This window comes from Thamnophis elegans, chromosome 2 (genome assembly GCF_009769535.1).
Source record: "Thamnophis elegans isolate rThaEle1 chromosome 2, rThaEle1.pri, whole genome shotgun sequence".
Taxonomy (NCBI): domain Eukaryota; kingdom Metazoa; phylum Chordata; class Lepidosauria; order Squamata; family Colubridae; genus Thamnophis; species Thamnophis elegans.
In genome coordinates, this window is record NC_045542.1 from 144,775,605 (window position 1) to 144,790,721 (window position 15,117).

The 15,117-nt window shown below is 45.1% G+C and overlaps 1 protein-coding gene across 3 annotated transcripts in view; it reads right to left on the reverse strand.

Moving 5' to 3' along the window:
• Positions 1-3,778: 3,778 nt before the first annotated feature.
• Positions 3,779-15,117, reverse strand: part of MTMR14 (myotubularin related protein 14) — a 119,900-nt gene continuing 108,561 nt past the window's right edge. For all 3 annotated transcript variants that reach the window (XM_032210239.1, XM_032210240.1, XM_032210238.1), the window contains one exon: positions 3,779-4,227. In XM_032210239.1, coding sequence (XP_032066130.1) covers positions 4,050-4,227 — 178 coding nt within the window. In that variant the 3' untranslated portion in view covers positions 3,779-4,049. The remainder of the gene's footprint in view (positions 4,228-15,117) is intronic.

Genomic DNA, 15,117 nt, shown 5'->3' on the forward strand with positions numbered 1-15,117 from the left:
CTCCGCCGCCAGCCTCCAGAAGCGCTAGGGGGAACGCGGGGCGCTCTCCATGGGGCGGGAAGGCGCAGGAGGCTCCGTCGATCGCTCCGGCTCCGGCTTCTTGCTCCGTCTAGCCGCGCCAGGTGGCAGCACGTGTTGCGTATTGGGGGAGGAGGACCCAGAGCCGGGTAGGGCCACGACTCTCCCGCCCTTTCTTTCCGCCGCGCCCCCGCCCACCGCCGCGCCTAGGAACTGTCCGAGGTGCTGAACCCATCGGCGGCTGCCGCTTGTCGGAGAGTCCTTCTTGCCTGGAGAAAGGGCGGCCCCTCCCTCAAAGCCCTCGCAGCTCCGCCTCCACGAGAACGGAGAGAGAGAGAGGGAGGTTGCGGGGGGGGGGGCGGAAGGTATCAGGCAGGGCAGGAGATCGAGGCTCGTCCTTCCTTTCCCCTTACCGTTTCTTTCTTGCCCACCCACCCCGCTTCCAATTTGAAAGGTCCGCCGTTGTTCATCAGATGCCTGGCAGGGGCTACTTGGAGGAAGCCGGAGGAGTTAGCCCAGCGCTCGCTCTGAACGCTCGCTCAAAGCCATCCAAGCGGGAGGTGAAGAGTAAGAGAAGGGATCTGGGGATCGGAAGTCCGTCCTAGCTGGGACTTTTTGGGCGATTGTGATAAACTTGGGGAAGAAGAGAGACGTTGTAGCTGCCTCACGGGTGTCTTAAAGATAGAGGCAGAGCGCGGCTGAGTTTTGGGAACGGAGTCTCTGCCTGGGAACGGCAATTCTCTTTTATTCGGGAGGGCAGGCTACCCGCTCAGCCAGGGTGCTGGAACACGTTAGGATTACTGTCTGATTTATTGCAATTGGTCCGAGGCCACGAGGGGCCAGGGAGCTTATTCTCAATTATGCTGAGGACGGCATCCTTGAAGAACGCCATGGCATGCATGCAAGGCTCTGGGCTCGCCCAGAGACAGAAGTTCAGTTTCATAACTAACATGTTCGAATTGACTGTTGGTCCTGGATTCCCTCAGTGTCACAGCGGTACATCAACCAAGTGAAAAATAACGCGCTTGATACAGAATCAGCATTCTGCCCCAGCCCCTTTTATGAACCCCTGTCAAGTTTCTTTTTCTTCTTTCCTTTTCCAAGGTCCCAATTCTGCGGTGGGTAATAATTACCCTCCATTAAAGGTGGGGAAAATGAGTGTGATTCTCCTGCAATAAAATACACGCAGTTCTGGCAAAGGAAGCAATTCCAGCTTCAGTGTGAGGTTTGATTTTTTTTTTCTTTTTAACAGCTTAACATCATGGTGCTTTTGCTCAATCACCTCATATCAAAGTTTAGGGGGGGGGGGACATAGCGTAGAAAATTCCTGCCATTAATAGGCTTCATTACCGAGGCTATATAAATCAAGAGGAAGGAATAGACTGATTGGGTTCATCAGGAAAGAATGTGACCTGATTTCATCAGTGGCTCCATCTTAGGAATAACACGGCAGCAGCTTTATCAGCCTACACCTGGTGCTCTCCCATGAATCTCACTCTGCGTGATCTATGGCAACCGACTTTGGGAATTGGGCTTAAGATACAGGAGGATCTTGACAAACTTGAACATTGGGCGCTATCTAACAAAATGAAATTCAATGGTGAAAAGAGTAAGGTTCTGCATTTAGGCAAGAAAAACGAAATGCACAGGTACAGTATAGGTGGTACTTTGCTCAATAGTAATAACTGTGAGAAGGATCTTGGAATCCTAGTGACAACCATTTAAATATGAGCCAGCAGTGTGCAGCAGCTGCCAAAAAGGCCAACCCAGTTCTAGGCTGCATAAACAGAGGGATAGAATCAAGATCACGTGAAGTGTTAATACCACTTTATAATGCCTTGGTAAGGCCACACTTGGAATACTGCATTCAGTTTTGGTCAGCACGATGTAGAAAAGATGTGGAGACTCTAGAAAGAGTGCAGAGAAGAGCAACAAAGATGATTAGGGGACTGGAGGCTAAAACATATGAAGAACGGTTGCAGGAACTGGGTATGCCTAGTCTAATGAAAAGAAGGACTAGGGGAGACATGATAGGAATGTTCCAATATCTCAGGGGTTGCCACAAAGAAGAGGGAGTCAAACTATTCTCCGAGGCACCTGAGGGTAGAACAAGAAGCAATTGGTGGAAACTAATCAAGGAGAGAAGCAACTTAGAATTAATGAGAAATTTCCTGACAGAACAATTAATCAACTGAACAACTTGCCTCCAGAAGTTGTGAATGCTCCAACACCGGACGTTTTTAAGAAGATGTTGGATATCCATTTTTCTGAAGTGGTGTGGGGTTTCCTGCCTAAGCAGGGGGGTGGACTAGAAGACCTTCAAGATCCCGTCCAACTCTGTTATTCTAATTTAAAAATTAAAATTGCAGTCTGAAACCTCTTGAGGGCCATACACCTATCTATGGATAGAGATATCTATAAGTCATCTACTCCAGCTATCTCAGAGGCTTTGGACTGCAAACTTGAGAGACCGCCTGCTGCCAATTACTTCCAACAGACCGATCAGATCCCACAGATTAGGCCTCCTCCGAATTCCATCCGCCGGCCAATGTCGACTGGCGACTATCCGGAGGAGAGCCTTCTCTGTGGCTGCTCCGACCCTCTGAAACGAACTCCCCGTGGAGATTCGAACCCTCACCACCCTCCAGGCCTTCCGCAAAGCCCTTAAAACCTGGCTATTCCGACAGGCCTGGGGCTAAAGAGCTTCTGCCCCCCTTCTCGAATGGTATGGTTGTTGTGTGTTTTTAAATTGTGTACTGTTATGTTCGTTTTTTACCCCCTGTTTGTACCCCTTCCCTGATTGAACTGTGAGCCGCCCTGAGTCCCCTTCGGGGAAAAGGGCGGCATATAAATGAAATAAATCAATCAATAAAATCAATCAAACTCCATAATTCCCCGCCCAGCACTGGCAAGGGAACTGCAATCTTGCACCTCTGAAAAATAGCAAATAAAGAGAGCTATTCCAATTAAAAAGCGCTGCTTTACATATTAATACATCATACTATTACAGCAAGTTTCTTCTCCGAAGTTCCAATCAAATGGCAGGGCAGTTCAATGCTCAGAAGCAAAAAGAGAAAAAAGAGAGAGAGAGCATTTATATTTTACTCCCCCCCCTTTTAAATGTGAGACCTTATACTCAAGGTGGAAAAAGCACTCTTATCTAGGCTAGCATTAAAATATAATTGATTTCTTCAGTGCTACAGAAAAGGCACTAGAGAACATGCTTCCTGAAAAAATCTCAGCTTTCATGTGAAGCAAAAAAGAAAAAAAGAAAGCATTATTTAAAAGCAAATGGGTATTGCCTGCCGAGATTTCGGCAGCCGCAATAACAGCTAAATCAGATTTTCAGTGAGTGGGATGACATAGGAAGAGTTCCATTGCTACATGATTAGCAATCCCAAAATAAATTATGCCAAATAATGAAATTGTACAGTTAAACAAAATCGGCAAGCTTGACTCACAGGTACGGAACTATGAACGATCAAACTAATGTGGGGTTTTTTTTTGGGGGGGGGGGATGCGATCTAGATTTCTTGGGGCCAGAACTCCTAGGTTGCCTAGAATTGGAGAGAATTCTCCAGCTGGTCTGAAGAGCCCAAATGAACCCCTGAACCTCCATTAGCAGCTTCTTTGTTCACCCCAAAGAACTCACATTCTAAGTAGCATTTTTTTAAAAATCTTCAGAGCCATTCCAGGCCAAACTCAGAACAGGACGTAGGTAAAGGGGAAGCAAACATACACACACACACAGAGTCAGAAGGAGGAGGTTTTGACACATTTTACTGGTGATTTGTCAGTGCTTGCCAAGTCCTAAAAGACTGAGGAGAGGACCCCTTGTTTCCAGTGGAAATCAGCCCAGCTTGAAATAACACAGACTGCAAACCAGTCAGTCAGATGGACCCAGAAGAGCTGGATGTCTGGCAGCCAAGGGCTCTGACACAAACCAGGAGCTGGCACTTGGGGGGGTCACATGGCTTTGAGGTTCCTTCACCTGTGGGATTAGACAGTGTGGTAGGCAGGCAGATGAAATGTCAAAGGACACTGCTTCCTCTGAGTCCTACGCCCCGAACAAATTGCTCCAGAAGACCCCCGATGGCTCCCGATGAGCTTGGCGACACCAACTTCAGCCCCACGGTGCTGTTGTAGGTAGACAAGAACGTTGAGCGCACTTCCTTAAGCCGGGATTCCCTCTCGGTCAGAGTCACCAGCCTGTAAGAATAACAATAATGATAATAATGTTTAAGAGGGTCACATAAAATCCATACGCTGATCATACACCACTGTGCCACTATCCTATATTATTTCACAGGGGAGGTGGATATGGGGGTGGGTGGGTGAGACATATTGGGTTTCTAAAGCTGCCTAAACGGGGTCTCAACCCTTGAAATGGGGGGGGTAGGTGGGCTTCTGGTTCACAGCTCCGTCTCAAAACATGAGCTGACAAAATAACAGCTGCAATATAGAGATACTGATGTAGCTCAGAAGATGATTAACTATTCATAGTTGTTTCCTAGACCTCTTATGGGGAAGAAGAGGCACAGAATTGTCATGATGCAGGTGGTTTGTCCATCTTTTGTTTTATGCACTTTGATGCATAATTAAATGGAGTTTATGATCAGGAGATGGTCCAAAAGCAGAAGCTGAAATTCCCCAGGAAAACGGTCCTGTTTCTGGGTTTGTTTGGTTTAGCCTGCGATGCCAGGGGTTCGAAGAGAAGATAATCCGTGTCTGCCTATGACTTGCGCTATTCCCCCCTCTCCCCCCCTCTAAAGACCCTTGGATTTTACACGTTGGGTTAGGAAGAAGCTGCAAGCAAAAGGCAACACAGGAAGTGGAAAATGAAAGCTGCTTTGGGTGGGCATGGGTTAAGCCTGTTTTGGAAAAGTCCTTCTTTAAAAAAAAAGAAAGAAATGCACAGATACACGAGGAGTCGGGGAGAATATGACAGCCAACAAGTTGAACCCAGAAATTGCACGTCCTTGACCAATTACTGCTCAGTAGGAAAAGCCTCCTTCCCCCAACCTTTCCTCTTGCTTGCAATTTGCCACGCCAGCCCCACAGGATTCGCATTCCACCTGCCCTCACCTGCTGCTGAATAAAAAGAGGAAGCAGTGGGGGGAAAGGCAGTTCCCCCCTCCTCCAAACAAATCTGTTGCCTCCTTCCTCCACCCTCTAAGGGAACGCTCTTCAGGAGGCAGGAAGAGCGACTCGTGCTCCGTCCTGCTGGCTGAGCTTTCATCCAAGAACTTTTGGGATGAAACCTGCTGGCCCGTAGCTCCAATATTTGCCACGCGCAACTCTTCTTCCCTCCACCAGGCTCAAGTTGGGAGCATCCTTTCCAGAGTGGGAGGACGGAGGAGGAGGAGGAGGGGAGAAAAGCCCAAGGATTTCCAATTGCACCTCAGAGCATAAATCTATTCCCTCCTCCCTGCCATTCTGTGAAAAGCCAGGAACCACAGGAGAGGTTCTGCTTTATGTGCAGTAAGGCCACGGTTTCCCCTCGGTGGCCTGCCTCCTCCCCACCTGATCTATGTACTAATGGGGGGGGGGGAGGTGGGAAGGGGGAGGAAGAAAAGCAAGCAACTCATTCCAGATGAGAGAAACGCTAAGGGAGATTACAGTTCAAAGGCATCTGTTCTAAATGTCTTAAGAAGGGGAGGAAAAAAAACATCTTTACTGTGTTTGAAGATGCAGCTCTCCCTTCTTTCTCTCAAAGAGAGAACCAGGCCTTCCTCCCAAGAGGTCATCCCAAGGGTATAGCACCAACCTGCCCATCAAAAATTCCCTTTCATCTCCCCAGTGTTTCGCAGGCTAGAAACCGGCACTGTTAATTTGAATGGAAGCAGTAGAAAACCACCCACTGCCACCAGCTTCGAGTCCGGAAAGAGCAGCCAGAGGATACGGTGGAAGGCTTGGATTAAAAAACAACAAAACAGAAGTCCAAACAGAATGGCAGCCAACTGGGTTTGCTATTTATCCTGTCAGCTTCACAAACACAGGAGTCAGGAGAGGGAGAAAGAGAGAGAGAGAGAGAATGCGAGAAAAGGAATTTATTCTCCAGCGTCCCCATCGTGACTGCAGGGTTAGCAGATGGAACTCCTTGTTACAAGATGAACCATTTCAAAACAGAGATGGTATATCTCTCACGTCACCAAATCCACTATTCCAATTCAAGGGCCTACTCAGCAGGTACAACCGAGAAGCCCAAATTCTTTGCATTGTCTTCCACTAAAACCAGGCGACAGTGTCCATAAATAATACCTCCTTTGCCTATCCCAAACCCTTGGGGGTATTTTTTTGGATTCATAGCCTCTGTTAGGGGGATGCTGTGGCCAAGAAGATCTTGCTCCAGTTTCAGCTCATACCCCACACGATATGGGGTAAACAGGATGGATGGAAGACAATCCATTCTTGACTTGTCATCTTCTAGCTACACCCAGCCACCCTTCAAAAATAGTGTGGCCCACATGCTTATTGGCCAGTCTCAAAATAACATGCTACATCACTGCTGCATTGGTTACCAGTATGTCCCCAAAAGGAATATGCATGCTTGGTTGCTATATAGCAGTGATGGTGAACCTATGGCACGCATGCCACAGGTGGCAAGCGGAGCCATATTTGCCGGCATGGCACTCCTCAGCTCCGGCACGCTGGCCAGCTGATTTTCAGCCTTCCGGAGGGCTTCAGGAAAGCCTCCAGAGCCTGGGGAGGGCGAAAACTCCCCCCCCCCCAAGTGGGGGGGATCACAAGTGCATGAGTGCTATAGCACACACACACAATTTTGGCACACCTTTGGAAAAAGGTTAGCCACCACTGCTATATAGCCTGGAGTTTGGGTAGATACACCAGACCACCTTGACTAATAAATTCGGCCCACCCAACCCTAGATGGCCAGAGAGAGCTTACTCAAGGTTTCAAGGAATATGATGGAACAGGAGGAGATTCCTGTAGAGGTTTCCTTCCTAAGTAACAGCCTATCTCCCTCAAGCTGAGAATGGCCGATTCTAGAAAATTGTTAAGGCCTTCTGAGACCTTTGAGTCATATGCCCGGCAAAGTTTTATTATACGTATTATTTTATATGCAATTAATCGATCAGAATAGAGCTGGAAGGAACCTTGGAGGTCTTGTAGTCCAACTCCCTGCTCAAGCAGGAGAACCTATACCAGTAATGGCGAACCTTTTTTGGCTCGCGTGCCAAAAGGGGGGGAGTGCAGGAGGGGTCATACATGGCCGTGGCACACTCATAATGCAATGTGTGACCCCAGTGTGCATGCGCGCATGACCAGCGCTCCCCCCATTGTTGGCATGCTTTTTTTGCCCTCCAGAGGCTTTATGTCACTTCCGATTTGTCCGTAGGGCCGTTTTTAGTCCTCCAGAGCCTTCAGGGAAGCCTCCTGAGGGTCTCTGAGGGCTCTGGAGGACTAAAAACGGCCCTACGGACAAATCAGAAGTCTGTTCCTGAACTTCCGGTTTGCCCGTAGGGCTAGTTTTTGCGCTCGGAAGGCTTCATGTGCACTGGCCAGCTGACAGGGCAATGCCTTGCGTGCCCTGACAAATGGCTCCGTGTGCAGTCTGTGGCATATGTGCCATAGGTTCGCCATCTCAGATAAATGGCTCTTCAGTCTCTTCTTAAAAACCTCTAGTGATGAAGCATTCACAATTTCTGGAGGCAAGCTGTTCCACTGGTTAATTGTTCTGACTGTTAGGAAGTTTCTCCTTAATTCAGGTTGTTTCTCTCCTTGATTAGTTTCCATCCATTGCTTTTTGTCCTGCCCTCAGGTGCCTTGGAAAATAGTTTGACTCCCTCTTCTTTGTGGCAATCCCTGAGATATTGGAACACTGGTATCATGTCTTCCCTAGTCCTTCTTTTCTCTACATTAGCCATACCCAGTTCCTGCAATTGTTCTTCATACGTTTTAGTCTCCAGGCCTTTAATCATCCTAGTTGCTCTTCTCTGCACTTTTCCCAAAGTCTCAACTTTATAACACATCATAAAATACATAACACATTAAAAAGTATCATATAATGAATCACCTCCAACACAAACATTAATGTTATTGTGTATGACTATAAATTATTAACTGTCTAGAATCCAATCAGATAGAGGCAGGGTATCAATTTAATAAATCGATAGAAATAAAGATCTACCTGCCCCCAGAAGTTTCCCCCCCCCCCTACCACAGAAGAAAACCATTTCTCTTATTCACACTAAATACAGCATCTGGTTTCCAAGCACATTTCTTCCTTCTGGGCTTCTCAAAACCTCTAATGAAACTGATTTGTAATCGGACATTCAACACAAAACTTCGAATGCTACAGAATCTGCTTCTCTCTTTCACTATCATGGCTTTCATAAGAGCCCATCTTTTCCTTTCAAGATGTGCCTGGAGATACACCTGTCCACCAACTAACCAAAACGATTGAACATAGGATGGTGGGTTCGAAAAACGTTTTGTCAAAATGGTCTTCTTAGGGGCCACAAGATGGTTTTTCGCCCAGGCAAAACTACACCTCTAATTCCTAAACTGAATCCATCACTCCAGATAGGGGCTGGCCTACAGGTAAGGTACATTGTAAGGCAATTAGGAAGGATTCCTAACTTACCAAGAGTACTAATGGATCTTCCTGAACTAAATCTCTATGGAGCAAATATGGAAGTAAAAGCAAAAATCCCAAAGAGGTAAATTTACAGACAATCCTTCACCTAGGACCGGGATGGCGAACCTATGGCATGCCTGCCACAGGTGGCACGCTGAGCCATTTGTCAGGGAATGCATGCACCCCCTGGCCAGCTGAGTTCAACCTTTCTTTGAGGCCATTTTTCGCCCTCCCCAGGCTCCAGAGGCTTTAGAGGAGCCTGGGGAAAGCGAAAAGAGCCCCCCCGCCTCCCCCAGAGACCCTCCAGAGGCTTCAGGAGCTTCCATGAAGTCTTTGGAGCCCAAAAAAACGACGCTATGGGCAAACTGGAAGTTCGGGAACGGACTTCCGGTTTGCTCGTATGGTTGGTTTTTGCCCTCTGGAGCCTTCCCTGAAGTCTCCCGAGGGCTTAAACCGGCCCTAGGAGCAAACCAGAAGTGACTTCCAGTTTGCCCACAGGACCGTTTTTTCGCACTCCGGAGACTTCAGGGAAGCCTTCTGAAGGTCCCTGAAGCCTCCAGGTGTGTGTGTGTTGTCGCTCTCCCCAGACTCCTATAAAGCCTCTGGAGCTTGAGGTGGGCCAAAAAAGCATGCAAAAAATGGGGGGGTCGCACCTCTCATGCACGCAAGCGCACTGGGGGGGTTGCGTGTTGCATTATGGGTGTGGCACGCCCGTGCACGACCTCCCCTGCGCTCCCCCACTTTATGACATGCAAGCCAAAAAAGGTTCGCCATCGCTGACCTAGGACCACAATTGAGCCCAAAACCTCAGTTGCTAAGCAGGATAATTGTTAAGTGAGCTTTGCCCCCTTTTACGACCCCACTTGCCACAGCTGTTAAGTGAATCACTACAGTTGGTCAGTTAGCAACATGGTTGTTCAGTGAATCTGGCTTCCCCAGATTCCCCAAGCCGACACTTGTCAGAAAGTCTCAAAAGGTGGTCACGTGACCCCAGGATACTGCAACCATCATAAATACGAGTCAGTTGCCAAGCGGCTGAATTTTGAACATGTAACAGTGGGGATGCTGCAACCGTCGTAAGTGTGAAAAGCAGTCATCCGTCACTTTTTACAGGGCTACTGTGACTTTGGACTGTCACTAAACTAATGGCTGTTAAGACAAGGACTCTCAGGAGCATTTGGATCAACAGTGATGGGAAGCCTTTTGGGCTCAGGCTGTCAAAAATTCAGAAAATGCCTAACTTGACACTCCTGTTGTGTCACTGCCCCAACAAAAGAGAAGCAACTCTTTGCATATTCATTTACTTAAAAAAAACCAGTCCAATCAGGTGTGATCTGTGGATTATAGAAAGAAATATAAAATGATTGCAAAAATCTATCTGCTATCATGTCTCCCCTGGTCCTTCTTTTCATTAAACTAGACATACTCAGTTCCTGCAACCGTTCTTCATATGTTTTAGTCTCCAGTCCCCCAATCCTCTTTGATGATTTTCTCTTCACTCTTTCTAGACTCTCCACATCATTTTTACATCGTGGCGACTAAAACTGAATGCAGTATTCCAAGTGTGGCCTTACCAAGGCATTATAAAGTGGTATTAACACTTCACGTGATCTTGATTCTATCCCTCTGTTTATGCAGCCTAGAACTGTGTTGGCTTTTTTGGCATCTGCTGCACATGCTGGCTCATATTTAAATGGTTATCCACTAGAATTGCAAGATCCCTTTCACAGTTACTACTATTAAGTAAGGTACCACCTATACTGTACCTGTGCGTTTCGTTTTTGTTGCCTAAATGTAGAACCTTACTCTTTTCACCATTGAATTTCATTTTATTAGATAGTGCCCAGTGTTCAAGTTTGTCAAGATTCTTCTGTATGTTAAGCCTGTCTTCTGGAGTGTTGGCTATTACTGCCAGCTTGGTGTCATTTGCAAATTTGATGAGTTCCCCATTCATTCCCTCATCCAAATCACTGATGAAGATGTTGAAGAGTACTGGGCCTAAAACAGAGCCTTGGGGTACTCCACTGCATAGTTCCCTCCATGTAGATGCAGTTCCATTAAGGACTACACGTTGAGTGCGGTTGGTCAGCCAGTTACAAATCCATCTGGTGGTGATGCTGTCTAACCCACATTCTTCTACTTTATCTAGTAGTAGGTTATGGTCTACCTTATCAAGTGCCTTGCTGAAGTCCAAGTAAACTGTATCGATGGTATTCCTCTGGTCAACTAATATCATGTGAGAACAGGGTGTCTTTCAAGTATAGTTGTTGTTGAGTGTTGGTGAACGCTGCCATGTCACCCAAAACGTCACAACATGTCAGTTTTGGCACGTGTGTCATAGGTTCACCATCACTGACCTACCGTACCCTGCTGGATTGGGATTGCAGACGATAAGAAGTCTAGGAATTTAGTTCCAGCTCAGTTAAAAGGCACCAGTTCAGGAAGACGGACAATGAACGTTATCAACTATTCTTTAAGGCAGGTCTCGGCACATTCTCTGATTTCAACCTCGGCACAAACTGACCTACATCATCTCAGTTAAAAGGCTTTTCAGGAACAGAACGTTTTTTCCAAGCTCCATGTTGTTGCTTTAAGGACAACTGAGCTGCTACTCTTGCATTTCCCACATCTGTCTTTCCAGTACTGGGTCCTTGAAAAAGACTTGCCATTCAGAACATAACAGCTGCTTTCCTCCATGCAAGGCCTAGTATTGTAAGAGAATTACAATACTGTCAGCTTAAAAAGATTGGGTGGGGGGGGAGTATTTTTTTTTTTAAAAAGAGAGAGAGAAAAGGCAGAATGATGCCTTTCGGCACACTTTTTTTTTTTTAATGGAAAGACATAAAGTGGCTTATGAATCAGCTATGTGGGACTTCGGAATATGGTTCTGAATAAGGACACCATGTCCTGATAGCATTTTGTTTACACCAGAGGCATCTCTTCTCCTGAAAACAGAGGCTAAAAAGAAAGGAGTGCCAACTACGTACTCAGTGCGCACATGCTCTCCAACCTGCAAGCACCAAGGGGGACTAATGAACCCTCTAATGGACTTAAACCTTTCCCACCCATTCCAGATGAACGTAGCCTGCAAGAATGTTTAAGGGGAGAATCCTGCAGGCATGAAAATCTTTAGGTTTTATAAAACCTCAATAAGATCACACTGCATCCAGTTTTCACATTACCCCAAAAAAAGATGTTGCATCCGCATTAGGAAAAAAAGATTTTGAGGCTTTGGGAAAAATGCAGAGAAGAGCAACTAGGATGATTAAAGGCCTGGAAATGAAAACATATGAAGAATGGTTGCAGGAACTGGATATGGCTAATCTAGAGAAAAGTAGGACGGGGGGTGGGGGAGATGGTAGCAGTATTCCAGTATTTCAGGGTCTGCCACAAAGAAGAGGAGGGGGTCAACTTATTTTCCAAAGCACAAGAAACAAGGGATGGAAACTAATCAAGGAGAGAAGCAATCTGGAACTTCCTAACAGTGAGGACAATTAACCAGTGGAACAGCTTCAAAAGTTGTAGGTTTTTTAAAGGCGGTTTTAAAGGTTTCAGGTTTTTTAAAGGAGGTTTTAAAGAAAAGACTGGACAGCTACTTGTCTCAAATTGTATAGGGTCTTCTGCTTGGGAAGGGGGTTGGACTAGAGGACCTCCAGGTCCCTTCCAGCTCTATTCTGATTGAATGGTTAACCATCACCTCCTCTTTGACTGCTGTTTGCCCCAAAGAGTCCCTTGGGAATTCTAAGTTTCTTCTATCTTAGCTTATTTCTATCAACAGCTGTCTCAGAATGCAATGAAAATAATGGTTTCTTTGTTTGACATCTTAGTCAATAAATAGAAGCAGGCTCACTAGCAGCTCTTCAGTTTGCTTGCCTATTTAACGTAGGACAGTGGAAACTGCACATGGGCTCCTGATCCCTAGCAGTTTTTCCAAATCTTTCCGGAATTTCAAAGGACTGAAAGAAGACCTTCTGTATGTAGCTTGATTAGATCCATACTTTCCTTCAGGAGCCCAAGGTGGTGGACATATAACATGCGCTCCTAACATTTTCCTCTCACAACTGTCAGTGAGATTGATTAGATAGCAAGACAGACTAACCTAGTCGTCCATAGCTGTGGGTGGACTCCAACTAGGATTAAGGACTTGAAGGCTCATACTTTAACGGCTGCATTTCGTTAGTTCTCTGGGATCAGCTATTCGAATCATATCTGTGCTCTACAGAGTGACCAGAATATCAACAGAAATGCCAACCCTGTCAAACTAAAGGCTTCAAAGGGGCTTTCTGGAACCTTGTAAGGTCCATACATTCCCTAGGAAGGAATACTACATTTAATTCTCTATCTTCTATATGTATAAAAATAGCTGTGTGTTGTATATGTTCCAGCATAACTCTGGAACGCCTTGAGCAATTTCACCCAAACTTGGTACACAGATGACTTACTCTCTGGAAACAAATACTGTGGGGGTAAGACACCCCTAACATTCCTTGGGTGTGTATGTTATGATACAGCCTGTTGTGCCTTCAAATGGATTCTACTGTACTGCAATAAAATGGCTTCTACTGTACAGCACAGTGGAGTTGCCATGGTAATGGCTTCACAGTACTCCACAAGGGGGCTCCCTCTGGTAAGGGGGAAAATCCAACATTAGAAATTACATTTGGTCTGGATATTTTCCCCTTATATAAAAAAACCCGAAGAATGTTGGGTTATCAGCTAGTTCTCTATACAGAAAATTAAAGATGAAAAAAAAATATTCTTATTTATTTCACTCACTTTTTTCTCCTACCCTAACATCTGGCTCACTGTAATCCTAGTATCTTTGGTAGAAATATTTTAAACCCAAAACAAAACTCATGGATTCCAAGACTTTCATTTTGAGATCAGAACCTAATATTATTTTTGATTTCACATTGGAGCAAAAAGGTAGATATTTTGAGTGGTGGTGTTTCGAGCGATGTCATAGAAAGATTTTAAAAGGGGATTCCAACTTCAACATGTGCCATTTTGAATATTCTGCCTGATATTAAGTTTTGGAACAAAACACTGAAGCCATTTTAAGTTTTGTTTTAATGGAACTCAGCAAACTCAACCAGCAGAAGGTTTTGAGTTGCATTTTGTTCTGTGCTCAAACAAAAACCTTGTTTTTCAATATCATGCACCTCCTTAGCCTGATCCTATGTCAATCTGCACATTATTTCCTTTCTTCTTATTTGCTTGAGTTTGTGGATTGTTTTAATCTACGCAGTTAATAATTCCTCAATTCCTCAGATTTCCTACATGAAATCTGTGTGCATTTTCCCCCAGCCTTTTTAGTGCGTATTTCACAGGATGTAATTTTTTTCACAAGTATTTTTTTCTCCTGCATGTTTACACACACTTTCCTCAACACATTTTTGTGCCTATCTTTTTTTAAAAATTGTGAACAGCATAAAAATACTCAAAAGGGTGGATTTGGGTCTGTAAGTTTGCACACAGATTCAAAGGTGTGAATTGGGGACATTCACATGAAAAAAAATGGAAACCAAACTCAGTTCTCTATCAATGCTAAAGCAGGATAATTAACAAGAGTCTGAATAGGGTTCAACCTGACTAGGAGAAGGATGCTGAAGCAGAATCTTGCACTCCTAGACCATCATCTTCTTTCCAGGTAAATAATCCAATGCTAAATTGTTGGGTTAATGATATACTGGAGCACCTTATGGTAATCCAGAGCTTCATTGTTTTAGTATGAATGCTGCCTTCCATAAATCAAGCTTTCCTAGAAGTGATTATCCTAAGGCCACCTCTGCAGAATGACAGAATAACAAAGTAGCCTTGGAATTTAATCAATTCCAATTTTACAACAGAACACAAACATCAAAACTTGAAGCCCTTCAAGGAGGCAGTGAGTAGAGAGAGATGCAATTATCTGAAGCAAGAACAATGCCACTCTTCCCATCTCTCAAATTTGTAAGACACAGCGGAGAGAGGTCAATGCCACCCAGATAGATACTGAAGATACCACTCAGCTTATCCTAGCTGTGCTGAAGGTAGCGTATCTTCTGTTCACATTATAGACCAAGGCGATTTTTTAAAATTAGCTTCTTCAAGAGTATTATGGTCTGTTAATTTCTTCTCGAAAGACTTTCCTAACTCAGATTCATCAATTCTTCATCACAACGAAGCACTTCAGCATGGCAAGCCTCTCAAGAGGATAGCAACTGGAACTATCTACTATCCAGACCATCCGTTCTATTCGTAGGGTACAATATGCTTGGGTACCAAAGCTACAATGGCATGCGTGTGTTTTGATCCCCCTTGGTCCTACGTTTCAATGAATCCCTTAGGCGAACAGAAACTGAAATAATATCTATATGGTTAAAAATTAAACCTAACATCTTTCTGCAAAATTGAATGCATACTTAATATCATTTAGATGCAATAGTTAAGCTACATTGAGACACTTCCTTCGGAACAAATAATAAGTTCCAAGCATTTCCTGTCACCATCTAACAATC